General features: G+C 32.9%; 2 protein-coding genes and 1 long non-coding RNA gene across 8 annotated transcripts in view; 1 reads left to right on the top strand and 2 right to left on the bottom strand.

Moving 5' to 3' along the window:
- The window catches only part of LOC127711841 (uncharacterized), a 155165-nt gene that overhangs the window by 45822 nt on the left and 88579 nt on the right, over positions 1–20764 (top strand). The window lies entirely within an intron of this gene.
- Positions 1–20764, bottom strand: part of LOC127712648 (ras-related protein Rab-3) — a 56138-nt gene that overhangs the window by 15538 nt on the left and 19836 nt on the right. For 5 of the 6 annotated variants that reach the window (XM_052219242.1, XM_052219252.1, XM_052219226.1 and 2 more), the window contains exon 2: positions 16611–16835. In XM_052219242.1, the coding sequence (XP_052075202.1) occupies positions 16611–16835 (225 nt within the window). Of the gene's footprint in view, positions 1–16610; positions 16836–20355; positions 20618–20764 lie in introns of those variants that run through there. The other variant, XM_052219232.1, reaches the window with a different exon arrangement.
- LOC127712949 (uncharacterized) lies at positions 3590–8868 on the bottom strand. The gene is made up of 2 exons (XR_007987351.1): positions 8621–8868; positions 3590–4269 (listed from the first exon to the last, which is right to left on the bottom strand). It is a non-coding gene; the product is annotated as an uncharacterized LOC127712949 (long non-coding RNA).

The following is a 20764-nucleotide window of genomic DNA, read 5'->3' as shown; positions in this document are numbered from 1 at the left end:
TCAATCAGTTTAATGATTACATTGACAACATTAGTTGATTCATTAACTCACTTCATGCATTCTGAGTGCATGTATTCTAAAACATACATCCATTACATGTACTCTAAAACATACATCCATTACATGTACTCACTGACAAGTCTTTATGAAAAGAATGAATATGGTGTAATGATTAATGACGAAAGCTACCTATACTTGACAAAAGCTACCTATACTTAACAAAAGCTACTTATACTTGACATAAGCTACCTAAACTTGACAAAATCTACCTAAACTTCAGTCTTGACAAAAGCTACCTATGCTTGACAAAACCCAAACCCAAATATAGATGGAACAGTGCTTTTATTGCTGTTTTTTTTTAATATTTTTACCTACCGGGTAATCTTATTAACTTTGTATGACATCAAACAATCTGCTCTGAATGATTGCAGCAAATAAAGCCATTCAAACTTGAAAAATTTGAATCATATCATAATCACAAGCTGAAACTAGCAGGAATTGTAACTAGGTCTAGAACCTTTAAGTGTCATTTCAGATAGATCGTATTCTACATTGGAAAATAAAGCTAATTTGACCATTTTATGCCATAGACAAATTAATAGTTTAAGAAAATTTCATTCGTAAAAATTTCCAATCTCACTATTTTATTATCTTGCATACAACTCATGTCAAAATCACAGAAAAGAAATACAATGCAAAACTGTTTTCAGTAACTTTAATGTGAATACAACACTTGACTGCCAAGTATGGATAACTAGAGGTGATCATACAATTCACAACAATAATAAGTAAATTTGGAAAAACCATTTCATTAACTTTCAAATTACCAAAATTTCATGTATTGTGAATGAGCTCAACACAGATGATCTTCCTACATATGAACAATGGTTAACTGGTTCACAGGGAAAAAAAGAAGCCATAAAGCTGTTGGAATGAAAATAAATAATAAAACATTTTGATGGAGGAAGATTACTACCTTTCCAAAAAAAAATCTGGGGAGTATATAGTTATTGCTTTGAACTTCCATCTGTTTTTTTTTATGATAAGATTTCTTTTAAACAGGAATTTAATAATTTGAAAACTTACTAGCTGTAATAATTTGAAAACTTACTAGCTGTAATAATTTGAAAACTTACTAGCTGTTTAAGATATATTTAACTGTGCCTCAATTATTATTCAATAAAGAAAGCCGATAATGCATTGTAGTTCACCCCTTATGCAATAGCCATAGATAAAGTCCTGAATCAGGTTATACTACAAGAAGCCAGTTATCCTTGTCCTTTTTGTATTACAAAGAAGGCATTCGACATTTATGTCAAAGTTGTGTCCAGGAAGCATCTGATCAGGCTGTGCCAACTTTTTACTTCTTTAGGATCAAATAAAATACAAAAGTATTTAATCATCTGATCAAGAATTTGTATAGTACTATACAAATCCTTGATCTGATATGTTAGTTAATATACAAAATGAATATTTTATCATGACAGGGGTGTTGTTTAAGATATATTCTTTTCTTTAATCTCCAGAAACTTGGAGGTTTTAACTGTTAATCTCAATTTTCTTCTGACATTGTCTTAATATAAAAAAGAAGATGTGGTATGATTGCCAATGATACAACTCTCCACAAGAGACCAAATGACACAGAAATTAACAACTATAGGTCACTGTACGGCCTTCAACAATGAGCAAAGCCCATACCTCACAGTCAGCTATAAAAGGCCCCAAAATGACAACGTAAAACAATTCAAACGAAAAAACTAACGGCCTAATTTATGTACAAAAAATGAACAAAAAACAAATATGTAACACATAAACAAACGACAACCACTGAATTACAGGCTCCTGACTTGGGACAGGCACATACATACAGAATGTGGCAGGGTTAAACATGTTGGCGGGATCCCAACCCTCCCCCTAACCTTGGACAGTGGTGGAACAGTACAACATAAGAACAAACTATAATAAAATGCTTCGCTGGGGCGCAGCTTGATACGACCGCAGAGGTCGAACCCTGAACAGTTGGGGCAAGTATGGACACAACATTCAAGCTTGATACAGCTCTGAATTTGGATTGTTATTAAATATTTGACACAGCATAGGTTTCTGACACAGAAAGAATGTGGTCTAAGAACTTGAATTTTTTTAATTTACCTATTATGGTCCAATGTCAAAAATCAAAATACATGGTTAGATTCAGCATATCAAAGAACGCCATATATTCAATTTTTGTTAAAATCAAACAAAGTTTAATTTTGGACCCCAACTTGGACAAACTTAAAAACTGGGCCCATAATCAAAAATCTAAACACATGTTTAGATTCAGCATATCAAAGAATCCCAAGAATTCAATTTTTGCTAAAATCAAACTAAGTTTAATTTTGGACCCTTTGGACCTTAATGTAGACCAATTTAAAAAACGGGACTTAAAATTAAAAATCTAAATACACGGTTAGATTTGGAATATCAAAGAATCCAATTTTCGATGAAATCAAACAAAGTTTAATTTTGGACCCTTTTGACCTCAATATGAACCAATTTGATAGCGGGGCCTACAAATAAAAAATCTAAATACATGGTTAGATTCAGCATATCAAAGAACCTCATATATTCAATTTTTGTTGAAATCAAACAAAGTTTAATTTTGGACCCCAATTTGGACCAACTTGAAAACTGGGCCCATAATCAAAAATCTAAATACATGTTTAGATTCAGCATATCAAAGAACCCCATATATTCAATTTTTGTTGAAATCAAACAAAGTTTAAATACTGGACCCTATCTTGGACCAACTTGAAAACTGGGCCCATAATCAAAAATTTAAACACATGTTTAGATTCAGCAAATCAAAGAACCCCAAGAATTCAATTTTTGTCAAAATCAAACTAAGTTTAATTTTGGACCCTTTGGACCTCAATGTAGACCAATTTAAAAAACAGGACCCAAAATTAAAAACCTAAATACACGGTTAGATTTGGAATATCAAAGAATCCCAATAATTCAATTTTAGATGAAATCAAACAAAGTTTAATTTTGGACTCTTTTGACCTCAATATGAACCAATTAGATAACGGGGTCCACAAATAAAAAATCTAAATACATGGTTAGATTCAGCATATCAAAGAACCCCATATATTCAATTTTTGTTGAAATCAAACAAAGTTTAATTTTGGACCCCAATTTGGACCAACTTGAAAACTGGGCCAAAAATCAAAAATCTAAATACATGTTTAGATTCAGCATATCAAAGAACCTCATATATTCAATTTTTGCTAAAATCAAACAAAGTTTAATTTTGGACCCTTTGGACATTAATGTAGACCAATTTGAAAACTGGACCCAAAATTAAAAATCTAAATACACTGTTAGATTCGGCATAACAAATAAATAAATGTGATCAAAGATTTTACAAATCTAATGCGCCATACTGTGCAATTAAAGATTACTTCTTGAAATTTTTCAATATTTGAAATTTGAAAAAAAAAAAATATTTGAAGAATAATTCTTTTTAATTTCTGAAATCTGAAATGAGAAAAAATTGGCCCCCCACAATTTCTTTTTATCCCCCCCCCCCCTTTTTCCCCCCAAAAAATTCTTTCCCTCAAGATATGGTCATAATCTCAATTCAAATTTCCAATGGAGTTGGCAACCATAATTACCCATTTAAATTTACCATAGGGCTAACTTAATCTATTTTATAATAGAATTAATAAAAATATAGTGTCAAATCTTTCATATGGATTTTTTTGTAAAAAAAAAAGATGGAAACATTTGCAGATATTTTTACTGGTCTTCCTTTATAAATATGCATTTCTTTAAACATAATTTAAAAGCAGTGTAAGGGAAGTAACCAAAACGTTGTATTTGGATTACCTCCCTTACACTGTTTTAGATTATCTTTATTGTTCATTAACCATTACTTTATACATAATTTAAAAGCAGTGTAAGGGAGATAATTTCAATGATGTATTTGATTTATCTCCCTTACACTGCTTTAAATTATGTTTTGTACTAAAGTATTTGTCCATTAACCAGGACAACCTTGTTTTTCCCCCTTTTTTGCCCCTAATTCCTAAACGGTTTGAGCCATAACCCCCCAAAGCAAATCCTAACCATCCCTTGGTGGTATGGAAACTTGTAGTATAATTTCAGAGAGATCCATACACCGTTCCACAGTTATTGTCTGGAAACTAGAAAATGCTCATTTTTGGCCCCTTTTTGGCCCCTAATTCCTTAACTGTTGGTACCATAACCCCCAAAATCAATCCCAACCTTCCTTTTGTGGTATTTAACCTTATGGTCAAATTTCAAAAAGATCCATTCACTTAAACTAAAGTTAGAGTGCGAAAACCAATATGTATTCGGACGACGACGCCGGACGACGACGACGACGACGCCAACGTCATACCAATATACGACCACAAAATTTTTTTGCGGTCGTATAATAAAATGCTCTGCTGGGGCGCAGCTTGATAAGACTGCAAAGGTCGAACCCTGAACAGTTGGGGCAAGTATGGACACAACATTCAAGCTTGATTCAGCACTGAATTTGGATTGTAATTAAATATTTGACACAGCATAGGTTTCTGACACAGAATGAAAGTGGTCTAAGAACTTAAAAAATTTTAATTTACCTATTCAAACCATATCATTATTTGCTTTTATATATAAATCAGAAATAACCAATTTAAAATGGAAAATTTTAAAGAAAAAAAAGGGAAAAAAAATCTCCCCCAAATTTTTTGAACCCCCTTATGATTCATCACCCCCAAACTCAATCCCAGCCTTCCATTTGTGGTATGGTACCTTGCAGTACAATTTCAGAGAGATCCATACACTTGAACACAAGTTATTGTCTGGAAACTAGAAAAATGCTTGTTATTTGGCCCCTTTTTGGCCCCAAATTCCTAAACGTTTAGGGCAATTACCCCCAAACTCAAACCCAGCTTTCCCTTTGTGATATGGAACCTTGCAGTACAATTTCATAAAGATCCATACACTTACACACAAATTATTGTCCTGAAACTAGAAAAATGCTTGTTTTTTGGCCCTTTTATGGCCCCTAATTCCTAAAATTTTGAGGGAATTACCCCCAAAATCAATCCCAGCCTTCCCTTTGTGGTATGGTACCTTGCAGTACAATTTCAGAGAGATCCATACACCTGAACACAAGTTATTGTCTGGAAACTAGACAAGAGTGCACACGCTGAAATGTCTCGCCTTCTTTACTAATCATTTATATTATGTTGATAGTCCTAAATATAAAGCTTTATTACAACTGTCACATAAACTTAACATTAACCAAGTAAACTAAACATTGACCAATGAACCATGAAAATGAGGTCAAGGTCAGATGAACCATGCTAGGCAGGCATGTACAGCTAACAATTCTTCCATACAACAAATATAGTTGACCTATTGTTTATAGTTTAAGAAAAACAGACCAAAACACAAAAACTTAACACTGAGCAATGAACCTTGAAAATGAGGTCAAGGTCAAATAAAACCTGCCTGACTGACATATAGATCATTAAATATTTCCATACACCAAATATAGTTGAACTATTGCATATAGTATTAGAAAAAAAGACCAAAACTCAAAAACTTAACTTTGACCACTGATCCATGAAAATGAGGTCAAGATCAGATGACACCTGACAGCTAGACATGTACACCTTACAATCATTCCATACACCAAATATAGTAGACCTATTGCATACAGTATAAGAACAAGAGTGCACACGCTGAAATGTCTCGCCTTCTTTACTAACCATTGATATTATGTTGATAGTCCTAAATATAAAGCTTTACTACAACTATCACATACACTTAACATGATCCAAGAAAATGAGGTCAAGGTCATATAAACCAAACAAGAAATACATGTACACCTTACAATCATTCAATACACTAAATATAGTTGACCTATTGTTTATAGTTTCTAAGATACAGACTTAACCAAGAAAACTAAACATTGACCAATGAACCAATAAAATGAGGTCAAGGTCAGATGAACAATGCCAGGCAGACATGTAATACAGCTTGCAATCCTTCCATACAACAAATATAGTTGACCCTATTGCTTATAGTATTAGAAAAACAGACCAAAACACAAAAACTTAACACTGAGCAATGAACCGTGAAAATGAGGTCAAGGTCAAATAAAACCTGCAAGACTGACAGGTATATCATAAAATATTTCCATACACCAAATATAGATGACCTATTGCATAAAGTATTAGAAAAAAAGACCAAAACTCAAAAACTTAACTTTGACCACTGAACCATGAAAATGAGGTCAAGGTCAGAAGACACCTGCCAGCTAGACATGTACACCTTACAATCATTCCATACACCAAATATAGTAGACCTATGGCATACAGTATAAGAAATACAGACCAAAACACAAAAACTTAACTATAACCACTGAACCATGAAAATGAGGTCAAGGTCAGATGACACCTGCCAGTTGGACATGTACACCTTACAGTCCTTCCATACACGGAATATACTAGACCTATTGCTTATAGTATCTGAGATATGGACTTGACCACCAAAACTTAACCTTGTTCATTGATCCATGAAATGAGGTCGAGGTCAAGTGAAAACTGTGTGACGGGCATGAGGACCTTGCAAGGTACGCACATACCAAATATAGTTGAACTATTGCATATAGTATTAGAAAAATAGACCAAAACTCAAAAACTTAACTTTGACCACTGAACCATGAAAATGAGGTCAAGGTCAGATGACACCTGCCCGCTAGACATGTACACCTTACAATCATTCCATACACCAAATATAGAAGACCTATGGCATACAGTATAAGAAAAACAGACCAAAACACAAAAACTTAACTATAACCACTGAACCATTAAAATGAGGTCAAGGTCAGATGACACCTGCCAGTTGGACATGTACACCTTACAGTCCTTCCATACACCGAATATACTAGACCTATTGCTTATAGTATCTGAGATATGGACTTGACCACCAAAACTTAACCTTGTTCATTGATCCATTTAATGAGGTCGAGGTCAAGTGAAAACTGTCTGAGGGGCATGAGGACCTTGCAAGGTACGCACATACCAAATATAGTTATCCTATTACTTATAATAAGAGAGAATCTAACATTACAAAAAATCTTAACTTTTTTTTCAAGTAGTCATTGAACCATGAAAATGAGGTCAAGGACATTGGACATGTGACTGACGGAAACTTCGTAACATGAGGCATCCATATACAAAGTATGAAGCATCCAGACCTCCCACCTTCTAAAATATAAAGCTTTTAAGAAGTTAGCTAACGCCGCCGCCGCCGTAGCCGCCGCCGGATCACTATCCCTATGTCGAGCTTTCTGCGACAAAAGTCACAGGCTCGACAAAAACAGACCAAAACACAAAAACTTAACACTGAGCAATGAACCTTGAAAATGAGGTCAAGGTCAAATAAAACCTGCGTGACTGACATATAGATCATAAAATATTTCCATACACCAAATATAGTTGAACTATTACATATAGTATTAGAAAAAAAGACCAAAACTCAAAAACTTAACTTGAACCACTGAACCATGAAAATGAGGTCAAGGTCAGATGACACCTGCCAGCTAGACATGTACACCTTACAATCATTCCATACACCATTTATAGTTGACCTATTGCATATAGTATTAGAAAAAAAGACCAAAACTCAAAAACTTTACTTTGACCACTGAACCATGAAAATGAGGTCAAGGTCAGATGACACCTACCAGTTGGACATGTACACCTTACAATCATTCCATATACCAAATATAGTAGACCTACTGCTTATAGTATCTGATATATGGAATTGACCACGAAAACTTAACCTGGTTCACTGATCCATGAAATGAGGTCGAGGTCAAATGAAAATTGTCTGACGGGCATGAGGACCTTGCAAGGTACGCACATACTAAATATAGTTATCCTATTACTCATAATAAGAAAGAAATTAACATTACAAAAAATGTTGACTTTTTTTTTCAAGTAGTCACTGAACCATGAAAATGAGGTCAAGGACATTGGACATATGACAGACGGAAACTTCGTAACATAAGGCATCTATATACAAAGTATGAAGCATCCAGGTCTTCTAGCTTCTAAAATATAAAGCTTTTAAGAAGTTAGCTAACGCCGCCGCCGCCGTAGCCGGATCACTATCCCTATGTCAAGCTTTCTGCGACAAAAGTCGCAGGCTCAACAAAAAATGCTTATTTTTTGCCCCTTTTTGGCCCCTTATTCCTAAACTTTTTAAGCAATTACCCCCAAACTCAATTCCAGCTTTCCCTTTGTGATATGGAACCTTGTAGTACAATTTCATAAAGATCCATACATTTACACACAAGTTATTGTCATGAAACTAGAAAAATGCTTGTTTTTTGCCCCTTTTTGGCCCCTAATTCCTAAAATTTGGAGGCAATTACCCCCAAAATAAATCCCAGCATTCCCTTTGTGATATGAAACCTTTTGGTACAATGTCAGAGAGATCCATACACTTACACAAGTTATGTCTGGAAGTTACAAAAATGCTTATTTTTGGCCCCTTTTTGGCCCCTATTTCCTTAACTGTCGGTACCATAACCCCCAAAATCAATCCCCACCTTCCTTTTGTGGTATTGAACCTTATGGTAAAATTTCATAGAGATCCATTCACTTAAACTAAAGTTAGAGTGTGAAAACTAATGTGTCTTCGGACGACAACGACGATGACGCCAAAGTCATACCAATATAGGACCACAAAAATTTTTTTGTGGTCGTATAAAAATCAGTTAAAAGAGGCTCAACTCATCAGATGGATAAAAATACAAATACTACAAATACAAGTGGATGTGGCCGGGAACTTGTACATCCAAACAACAAAAAGACACTGAGAGTACTCGCAGTTACTGACAGCTAGTTTAAAGCCACTAACAACTAATTAAAAAAATCATGCATCAAAGACTAAATTATCAATCCATACACATCCAATGGATTTAGTTTAAAGACGTCATAAACAGTCAGAGAAAAACATGACCTTGTGCAATGCCAAGATACAGGTATTGACAGATTGTAGATCCATGAATGTGTATATGTATATAACAATAATAATTAGTTTGCTTTTAATTTACTGATAACAAAATTAATATTAGTACCAATAAAAACAATATTTAATGATCTTATTACAGTGTTGAATTGGTAACCTTTTAGAATAAGTTTATTTAAAGGATCGATAAGTTTACCAGGATCGTTTCTAAATTTCTGGGCACGGTAAACAATATTGCCGTAAAAATGAGGATGTGCAATCCCGTTTGAAATAAGTTTCTACAGGTACAACCAAACTTCAAAACCAAATCTTTATATCTGTGGAAGAATTTAGTAAAGGTTTTAAGTAATTTGTGGTAACGAAATCCCTGGCTTAATAATTTACCAGTAATACATAGATTACATTCGTAAAAATCAAAAACGTCACAAAAGACACGGGCATAGCGAACGAGTTGTGAAATATAAACACCGTAAGATGGTGCCAAAGGAACATCACCATCCAAAAAGGGAAATTTAACAATAGGGAACGAAAAATCGTCCCTTTTGTCGTAAATTTTAGTGTGGAGTTTCCCGTGTAAAACCGAAATATCTAAATCTAGGAAAAGACAGTTGTTACCATTTAAATTTGATTTTAAATTATTTAAAGCAAGTTCCTTTGGGTAAATTTAGGCAGTATATTGAGAAAATTCTTGATTATTTAACGAAAAAATGTCATCAAGATAACGGTAAGTGTTGTTGAATTTATCAATTAAATGCAATTTAGACGGGTTTTTACTGAGTTTAGTCATAAACTGTGATTCATAACAGTACAAAAACAAGTCTGCTATTAAAGTGGCGCAATTAGTGCCCATAGGAATACCTACAACCTGTTGATAAACTTTGCTGCCGAAACGTACATAAATATGATCAAGGAGAAAATTAACAGCTTCAATCATCTCATCACACCTCTACTATAGAGTTAAAAAAAATAAAATGACATTTTTATAAAGGAGTTAGTCCTGTAAGGGCTAGTTTTGGCCTAAAATTCGAACTACATCTGATGAAAGATTTTAGATTTTTTTTAAACATTTAAGTGTCTAATTCAGTCTATTCAATTCATTTATGTAAAATATTTGAACTGATTTGGTCATTAGAGATGCTCAAATACAAGCTTAAAATGAAAAATCTATCAAATATGCAATAAAACGTCACTTTTCAGATGGTTTTTATCTTAAATGGAATTGGCCGCATTCGTGTTCATTCTCAACCTTTATATATGTTATGTATTATTCTAAATTTACAACATATATTTAAATATTAAGTATGAACACAAATGTGGCCAATTCCATTTTAGACAAAAACTGCCTTAAAATTAGCACAAATGCGTGAAGATTTTAGTAATTTTGCATGAATTTATGATGCTATTACCTGATGCATGTGCATTGTATTGTCAAAATCAGCCCATATTTATGGAACACAAGTATTATACTTTCCAATAAAGAGCTTAAAGTTTACATTTCAACAAATTTGTAAAAATTCTATATTTTGGGGCCAAAAGGGGGTCTTACCGGTCCTACTCCTTTGGTGTGTCTACAGTACAGAGTTTTTTATGTCCCCATTTCTTATCGAATGAATATTGTTCTTAAAACATTTAACTGGCTATGTAGAGGTGTTTATATTTGTCTCTGAAAGCTTTGAAGGTTTGTCCTACCACTTCCTACATTACCTAACATACTTTACATGGCTACCGTATGTAGAGAGGGGTTTATATCTGTCTCTGAAAGCTTTGAAGGTTTGTCCTACCACTTCCTACATTACCTAACACACTTTACATGGCTATGTAGAGAGGGGTTTATATCTGTCTCTGAAAGCTTTGAAGGTTTGTCCTACCACTTCCTACATTACCTAACATACTTTACATGGCTACCGTATGTAGAGAGGGGTTTATATCTGTCTCTGAAAGCTTTGAAGGTTTGTCCTACCACTTCCTACATTACCTAACACACTTTACATGGCTATGTAGAGAGGGGTTTATATCTGTCTGTGAAAGCTTTGAAGGTTTGTCCTACCTCTTCCTACATTACCTAACACACTTTACATGGCTATGTAGAGAGGGGTTTATATCTGTCGCTGAAAGCTTTGAAGGTTTGTCCTACCACTTCCTACATTATCTAACACACTTTACATGGTTATGTAGAGAAGAGGGGTTTATATCTGTCGCTGAAAGCTTTGAAGGTTTGTCCTACCACTTTCTACATTACCTAACACACTTTACATGGCTTTGAAGAGAGGGGTTTATATCTGTCTCTGAAAGCTTTGAAGGTTTGTCCTACCACTTCCTACATTACCTAACATACTTTACATGGCTATGTAGAGAGGGGTTTATATCTGTTTCTGAAAGCTTTGAAGGTTCGTCCTACCACTTCCTACATTACCTAACACACTTTACATGGCTATGTAGAGAGGGGTTTATATCTGTCTCTGAAAGCTTTGAAGGTTTGTCCTACCACTTCCTACATTACCTAACACACTTTACATGGTTATGTAGAGAAGAGGGGTTTATATCTGTCGCTGAAAGCTTTGAAGGTTTGTCCTACCACTTTCTACATTACCTAACACACTTTACATGGCTTTGAAGAGAGGGGTTTATATCTGTCTCTGAAAGCTTTGAAGGTTTGTCCTACCACTTCCTACATTACCTAACATATTTTACATTCTTATAAGGTCATTACAAACAATAATCAATATTCCCTTTTGTCCCATTGATGTATGTCAGTAGCCATATGTTTCTGACAGATCCAGTTTGTAGATGACAAAATAATTCAATAATCTTTTTCTCCTACTTGTTTTTCACATTAGAGATTAGCTTTTTTTCATTTTCATTGATGAAATATTATCGAAGGATATTCTTGTAGGAGGGTTTGGAACTGGGTAATAAGAAGGACAATTAATATTTGGTTTGAATATTTCTGTCACTCCTCAACTGAACTGATTAATCTAAAGAATAGAAAGCGAACTATAACAGCCAAACTCATGAAAGTTGATTAATTTTTTTGATCACATCTCAACTTAATCGATTATGCACCAAGTCTATATCCCTGATGATGAATAAACCAATGACCTTTCCTTAGTTACAAACAAGAATCTTTGCTGCATAGATTTGACACAAACACAGATTTGCAAGGAAACTGCAGCTCATAGAAATGACAAGGGGAGCTACTAGGGTCATTTTACTTTTAAAAAAACCCCTATTATTACAATAAGTTCAATTATTAATTTGACATTGTATATAAAGAGAATGAAGCAACTTTTTGCTATCTTCCCATTAGCTTTTCCCTAAACATAAAAGCATTTATAAAATTTCAACTTCTTATTTATCATCTTGACACCTTTAAATTCAGCTATAACAACCATTAAAAAGAAGGGTTTTGAATAATTATTTGGTAAAGGTGTGTGCAGTCTATCAGAATTTACTTTTGTATTTTACATACTATGATAAGAAGAAAAGACTCAAGATTGGTAATGCTTTATAAAATTGAACACGAAAAGGTTGCAATACCTAAAAATAATAAATTAATCCCACAAAAAAGACAAACAAGACATTCAAATTTGAACAGCTTCCAAATTCCATCCTGCAAAACACAGTACAGAAAAGAATCCTATTTTCCAAGAACTATTACCGACTGGAACAAACTACCGGACAACATTGTAAATTGCACTTCAGTAGACTCTTTCAAATCTTCAATTTCAAAGCATCAATATTAACTCAACTATTACATCATACTTAATTATACAAAGCATTTTTTAATTTTTTCGTATTTTTTAAAGATTGTATATATATCAATCTATGTCTTGTTGTAAGTTTCCTCCTGTGACATAATCTTCAATTTGTTGAAGGCGGCCACTATATGGTAGAATAGAAGTAGATAAGTACAAGTTATAAGAGATTGTATTACACTTTACAATTTATCTGAAGACTATAATCCAGTTTCACTGATGTGTTGTAAGAATAAGCTAACTAATGTATTCTTTTTGTGGCAAACTACATTCATAATCTAGTTGGGGTCACCAACTTCGTTATGTCACTATAGCAACCTCAGTTTCATGTTTTCACCAAAAATGAACAATATTTAGTTGTTATAAAAAACAATGCTTTCAATCAGTTTAATTGAGGTCTGGAGCTGGCTTGTCAGTAACTGCTAGTAAGTCCTTTGTTAATTTATGTATCAATGTCATTTTGCTTAGTTTCTTTTGTTACCTATTCTGACATCGGACTCGGATTTCTTTTTGAACTGAGTTTTACTGTGCGTATTGCTGTGTGTTTGTTTATTCTACATTGGCTAGAGGTATAGAGGGAGGGTTGAGATCTCACAAAAAATGTTTAACCCCGCTGCATTTTTGCGCCTGTCCCAAGTCAGGAGCCTCTGGCATTTGTTAGTCTTGTATGTTTTTTTAATTTTAGTTCATTTATATGTTTTGGAGTTGAGTGTGACATCCATTTTCACTGAACTAGTACACATTTTTGTTTAGGGGCCAGCTGAAGCCCGCCTCCTGGCGCAGGATTTTCTCGCTGTGTTGAAGACCCATTGGTGGCCTTCGGCTGTTTTCTGCTCTTTGGTCGGGTTGTTGTCTCTTTGACACATTCCCCGTTTCCATTCTCAATTTTATGTTAGTAGAAATAGTGGCAAACTAAAGTTGTACATTACTCAGAAACACTGCATGATATTATCTCAGCAAATAATAAGTTGAATAAAACTGTTTGCTCTATACAACTATATGTAGTCCTTATAATTACAACATTAATCTAAAATAATGAGACATCAGGTTATGTTTTATTGAGCAAATCAGCAAAAACATCATCACTATATATCAGTTTGCTAACTACAACAACAAAATCTTCTAATATCATGTAACAGAAAAATGTTCATGTCCATGCCTGTATAGGTTATTTGTGGCCATGGAAATTGATTGTTCCTATATCTGTTTCATGTAAGATGTCCTATTCTGAAAAGTTTAGCAGGACTACTGATATTTTAAGTATAAAATATGGACATTTAGTCAATTCTAAAATGTAAGTTTGACTGATCTATTCAGGACCTAAACCAAGTAAGTTAATGCTGTTAATTCACAGAAAGCCAGATCAGACCATTCATTACCCAATAATTAGAGGAACTTGAATCCTAGGAATACATTATCATTGATTTTTCAGCTCAGATAAAGGAAGGCAATCAAATATGGCTTTGTTACTACACATTCAAACAGATCAGAACATAAAAAATATATTCTGTTAATTAAAACTGTCATTTTACTATGTACTTCAGAGGACAAATATCAATGAAAATCTATACAACAGAAAAGAAAACAATCTTTAAACAGGCGACTGAAATCATACAACAACTTGATACAACCTACACATTTCCTAAATGGTAATCTTGTTAAATATCAGCCTACCCTTCCAGGCATATACAGGAATAAAGTGTGGGATAACAAAATGGCTGAATATAATGGCTGAATATAATCTTCAGAAATTAAAGGGCTCAGCAATAGGCAATCAAAAAAAGGTTGTATTTTCCATTTATGAGCCTGGAAATATAAAAGTTAAATAGGTCGAGTAGAAAAGCTAGATTTCTTTAAATATTGACTAAATATTAATTTTATTGAATTCATTTCAAAATTTCTTTAATTTGCAGTATTGCATGCTAAAACTATTTACTTTCATAAACCAGTTAATTTCGCTATGAAAATTCCTTTAAACAAGTTAAACCTGTGTAAAATGACAGAAAATACAGTGAAATAGCATCTTAGACCCCTGAAAGTGTGTTTTCAAAAATATCAAATATAAGGTGGTCAGGATATTATTTAAATGCCTTCATCAAGTCTGGTTCCAGTAGTATACACAATATTTACTTTTCATGGTAATAAAATGGTATTTAGAAGAGGATGATATATTACATCACAGAGAAACTAAAGACAATAGAACTACAGGTTAAATAAAAAACTTTCAAACACCTCCTTAAATCCTTATTAAAAATCTTCTGAGAGACATACAAATCAATAGAAACATACACAATGTATCTCATCAATTCCTTTTACTTCAAAGTTTAAAAATAACAATTCCTCCCACTGACATTGAGATCTGTCATTTCTATTTTCAGTTGTTAAACAATTACTGAAAATATAACAAATCCTATAGAAATTCTGACATCAAAAGGACAGATTTTTTTCCCTTAAATATACTTGTCCCAACATGAAGCAGTTACAATGGAAACATCTAAAAAAAAACTAGTTTGTGACAGACAAAAGTATAAAATGTTTACTGACTAATCAATATTCAATAAAGGTTCATAAACTACTTCTGCAAACAATTCAATAATTCATCAAAGGAAGATAGCATTTTATATAATTAGATCTCTATTTAAATTGAGGACAGGCAAGTTTAACAAGAAGCAAAATGTGTGTACACTAGTCAGGCTAGGGGCAACAATATGGACAAAATATCTGTTTTATCATAACTTTTTAAACATAACAGTTTGTAAATGTCAAAACAAAAATAGGTAAATTGTTCAATTCAAATATTCAGGATTCCAAGACAACTTTTATGATACCAGAAAGTAATTCAATTAAAATGGGGTAAAATCAGTGTTTAACATGTGTAAGGATGTACTCAGGTCAGGTTTATGAATTTTTGTCAGATGTTCGAACTTCTTTGGTTTTTTCCTACAATACAGGGCAAAAAATTTTGCCCCATATCACCCACTTTTCTTTTCATCTAGAAGACTTCAATAGCTCATAAAAAGGTCATTACCAAAATTTAAGTAAATTGTAGATTTTTTTTTCTTACCATTTGAGACCCAAATAATGCCAATGCTAAATAAAAGGTAAAAGTCAGTCAGTCTTTTCCAGCCATTTTTTAAAAATCAAATATCGCAAACAGGAGTTCCATAACCTATCAATATTTTTAGCTTATTTTGTTCCTTTACAAATTAATGCTCTTCTGACTTTTAGTATCAATTTTAAATTCTTGATTTTTATTATTTCACCTAACTACATCCTTAATGTAACAAGAAAAAGTGCTATTTTATAGTTCAACCCTCTAATACCAGTATGTTAGTTTAGTTTGAATGTAGCCACCTACCAAACAAAAAATTTATTACCTTTTTATCCTATGTCTATAAAAATAGTTGTTTTTGCTTCTGCAATTATTTTATTGTTCATTTTTTTCATTGTTTGTAGTGTTTAAAGTAATATGCAAGTTTTTTTCTCTCATGTCAGAAGGCAAAAGATTTTTGAGGAAGCCCATCTTTAATTTGTTGCATATGTAAATTTCTCATTGACTATGACCTTACAGTTGTTTTACATTGCACCTTTCAATTTGAGTTGTTCCCCTTCATGTCTTATCCAGTGTTCTGCTCTTTCACAAGTTTCTACTCTAGTCTATATCTCACTAATTTCAAGAAATGAGATATTTACTATAAAAAACATTTCGCTAAAACTTTTCCACAAAAAAAACAAAAATTTTTTATGAATGTTCTTCATTTCAGAATTATCAGTAAAGGATTTTTCTGTCTATCAACTGAAAATTTTACTTACCCATATTTGTAATTTCACTCTTTTATCTTGTCTAAATACTGTTTTAACTTTAAAATCTATTCCTACTGTGCTAACAAATGCAGAAGTAAAAGAGTCATCAGCATAACGGAAGAGAAAAGAGGTCTTTCCTACACTGCTGTTGCCTATAATTAACAGTTTGAACATATAATCAAAATTCTGGTCGGCTGCATCTTTCTGCCATTTGGAGTCACTTGCTGAAGCCATCTGAAAAACAAACACATAAAAAACTAATCAAATGTCTGGAAATTATAAGCTCAGAAGTCAAATGGATGGTTTGAATTTTAACTTTACTAAAAATCTGTAGAATAATATAATGTATAATTTGATAACTTCAGTGGGTCAACTTAATATGAATAGCATTGACATTATAATGGTGTTGGTATGCCATGTCAGTTTTAGCTGTGAGCATTGTATGTCCAGTCAGAATGAGAATGTTTAAGCTGATGCCTTATAGGGAAAGTGCATTTAAATAACTCTTGTAACTTTTTGAGGGGTCCATAGATGCCCTGATATCCATCAAAATGTCTGCTCCAATCCAACATGCCCACATGTACATTTTCCATTGGTTATTCAAATTTCCTGCCCTGGCTTAATCCCTGTCTACCTACTTTGCAGATCTTGCTAATCTATCTTCACCTTGTGTATTCATGAAATATTAGCAGATGGACATTAAAAACAATTTGAATCATTGTGGGAAACAATTGTACTTTGTTCCTTGTCTACTAAAGATTGTATACACTGTACATTAGTTCTTGTCACTATTACTCCGATCTTGCAAAATGTGTGTACTCAGATTCAGTTGGAACTGGATAGTATAGTTAAAAGGTGGCAATAATGTAAATTCATACAATACTTTCCCTTGTATTGTATAATACTAGAACACACCCGCGAAACCGCGGGTATTTAGAGGTTGGTTGAAAGTACGGTAAACTGTTGTAGGATGAATTCTTGTAAAAGATTTTATGTCTGGAGAATTTCAGAAAAGGTATCAAACTGAGTCAATGGCACTTGGAGACAGGACAATTATTTTAAGCCCTCTCCCTTTTTTCCAAAGTCCGTTATTGTTTTGCTCTCTGTTAAATTCCATGATTTTCGGGTTTCTGTATACTATGAACATACATATAATATAAATAAAATGTATTTGCTATTAACTATCAATTCCAAGTTTCTTCTCCACGGCGATCACTGCTATATTATATAGAGAGTCTCTATATATTATAGGATTATAATCATAGTATACATGCAGAATAACGTGAAAATTATTGTCCGGTCCCCGAGTAATTATGAAAATTATGTTTAAAGAGGGGAGTAAAAAAGGGGGGTATCTGCACGTGGAAGATCGCGAAATAACATTGCCATTTCACGATGAGCGAACAATTAAAAATTTCTTGCACGTTGATCTTTTTATCGATTTCAAGAAATACGGTGAATAACGAACCTTTAAAAAGTGGCAAAACACGTTGCACGAAAATAACCCTTTACCCCCTCTTTTTTAAAGTTTAAAATCAGAAGTTTTGGGTATGACTTAAAAGTTGGTCTGATGACGAAAACAATATCCGGACGCCTTTTTCTTTGTTTTTCTCCCAAAATAACCCAAACTGAATAATCATAAGAATGGATGACAAATGCGACTATGCATGGTACCTATAGGACACAGAGGCATGATGATTAATTTATTGGGGAAGGAAGAGAAGCGACACACAAAATGAGGTCTTCTCGTTTAAAATAGTATAAAAGATTAACTCTTCATTCAAATTAACTCAAGAAAAACTGTGATCCATGGGAAGTTTATTGCCATTACTTCAATAAGTTTGTCTAATATAAGAATCAATAGCTACAATCATTCTCCATTAAAGTGACCATCCCACAAGTCAAATCAATTCTGTATTGAACATTTTCTACACAAAATAAATGCTATTAAGGATTTTTCATCTCTATCTGATTTTTATTGACTTTTTGCGTTAACAATTGTTTTAATACTGATTTGTTAAGTTACAATGGACTTGATGGAATTCAATTCAAAACAACACAAATATTTAAAGAGATTTCAGATTATCAGAACCAGAGAGCTCTTTCTCTTCTCAGTGTATGCCATACAGAGGTTCTAATATCATTATATCTTAAATTATATAAACAGGGAATGGTTAGTTGGTTACATTCAAATAAGTTAAAAATACTCTCTTAAAAAACTGAAACACATTTGTTATAAAATATATATTATATATATGTTATATGAAAGATACAAAATTTATGTGTACACTGACCTAGCCACAATTATTGTAGAGGCAGTTAACCTTCTTGGTAATCTGAAAAGGCAAGGACACTACAGTCTGATTCACAGCATGAGTAACCATATTAACAATAATCATTCTACCAGGCTGTTACATGTACTTATATAATAATACTTTCTGCCATCTGTCAGCACATTGTGAACAGTAAGGCTTTCAAATATTCGGCTTTGAGCGTTCCTGATGAAAGTAAATCTAGAAATTGCGCTTCGGACACATGAAATTATTTAACGTGTTGTTTTTATTTTTTAAGACTTTTTACCTTCATTTTAATGTACTTGTAAATTGATCAAAAGTCCACAAACACTGGTTTGGTTAATTGAGAGACAAGTACAAATAAAACACACATACTACTTCCATATATATAAAAATAAGAAGATGTACACTTATGCTTACTTTGACCATTCAGGACATGATAAAACTACGGAAACTGAATATTAAGCTTTTTTGAATCATTTTAATATACTGTGAACTCCTTTATTTTCGTGGGCACCAATTTACATGGATTAAGAAAAAATTGTATTCTTGTGGATATTTGATTTCATCATTTTACAAAAGTCTGCATACAAGCCTATAAAAATGCATACTTTGTTGAACGTTTTAATTCATAGATCACCTGTACTGATGAATTCTAATGAATCTACAATAGTGTTAACTGTGGATATTTATGCAATATATTTGGGGGGGGGGGAGAGATTTTCAATGTCATTTGTTACTCATTGTCTTGTTCTTATTAACCCTGGCCTTTCAACAAATCTATAAAAAGATTTGATAACTTTGGATCAAACATTAATATGGTTGATTTTTTTATCATAAAATCTATAAAATTGACAGACACTATAAAATTGAATATTGTCTGCTGATTTAACTACAAATATGACAATACATGTAGTGAAAACTGATAACAGTAAAGACAACACATCATACAAGTTGTATCACATGAATAGACTGCAAGATAGGAAGGTGCTGACACTGCAGACAGTTTGCAAATGTAAGGTACCATACCAAGTTGAAAATCAATGTTCATATTCCTAAATATGACTTTCAATATAAAACAAATCAAAGGAAATGTAGGACCAAAAAAAATATCATTCATGAGACAGAAACTAAGAAACACAAACAAAATACCAAAAAAACATCTAGAGGCAAGCTCAGTCCTAAAAATGTAATCACTAAATAATTCTTTTGTGTGGTGCTAATAAATGGACTGGAAAAATAAACTGAAAATCAAAATAATCTTTCATTAAATGAAGCCAACTATTTTATTAAATAATCTTATCAATTGTGCAGGTTCAGCAAAATATTTAGACAGTATTATAAATTTATGAAAAATGTCCTAAAACATTAATAATGATTTATATTTGAGATATTAAACACCATCTAAATATTACTAAATCATTTTGCTATAATAAAGCTATATAACTGTATAGACTTACAGACATTTAGCAGAAGTTCCCCTGTAATGTTAATCAATGGACAGTAACAAAAATCCTTCCTCACAGCTGTAACATATAGATCCAAAATAGCTTTAGATTAATTCTTAAATAATAAAAACTCCACTACTATCAAAAATTAATTTCTCCCAAGGAAACTAGGAATAGAAATTCAGTTCCAGGCAGAATTGAGATTTGTAGAGATACAGCAGAAAGCTGGTGAAACTGATGAGAAAAATCAATGTTCGTACCAGTAGAGTGGTTACTGAAAATCCAATATCTTCTATTAGGCCAGTCAGAGGAGAAAACAAATCTATGTTCAATAACATGTATAGAAGCACACAAGAATCAATGAGAAATATTGGCATTTACAGTGTAGTATGGTAGAGATAGAGAAATGATCTGTTAAGTC

This window comes from Mytilus californianus, unplaced genomic scaffold (genome assembly GCF_021869535.1).
Source record: "Mytilus californianus isolate M0D057914Y unplaced genomic scaffold, xbMytCali1.0.p SCAF_1, whole genome shotgun sequence".
NCBI classification, from domain to species: Eukaryota; Metazoa; Mollusca; class Bivalvia; order Mytilida; family Mytilidae; genus Mytilus; species Mytilus californianus.
The sequence above is the reverse complement of the archived record's forward strand: the minus strand, read 5'-3'. Positions and strand labels throughout refer to the sequence as shown.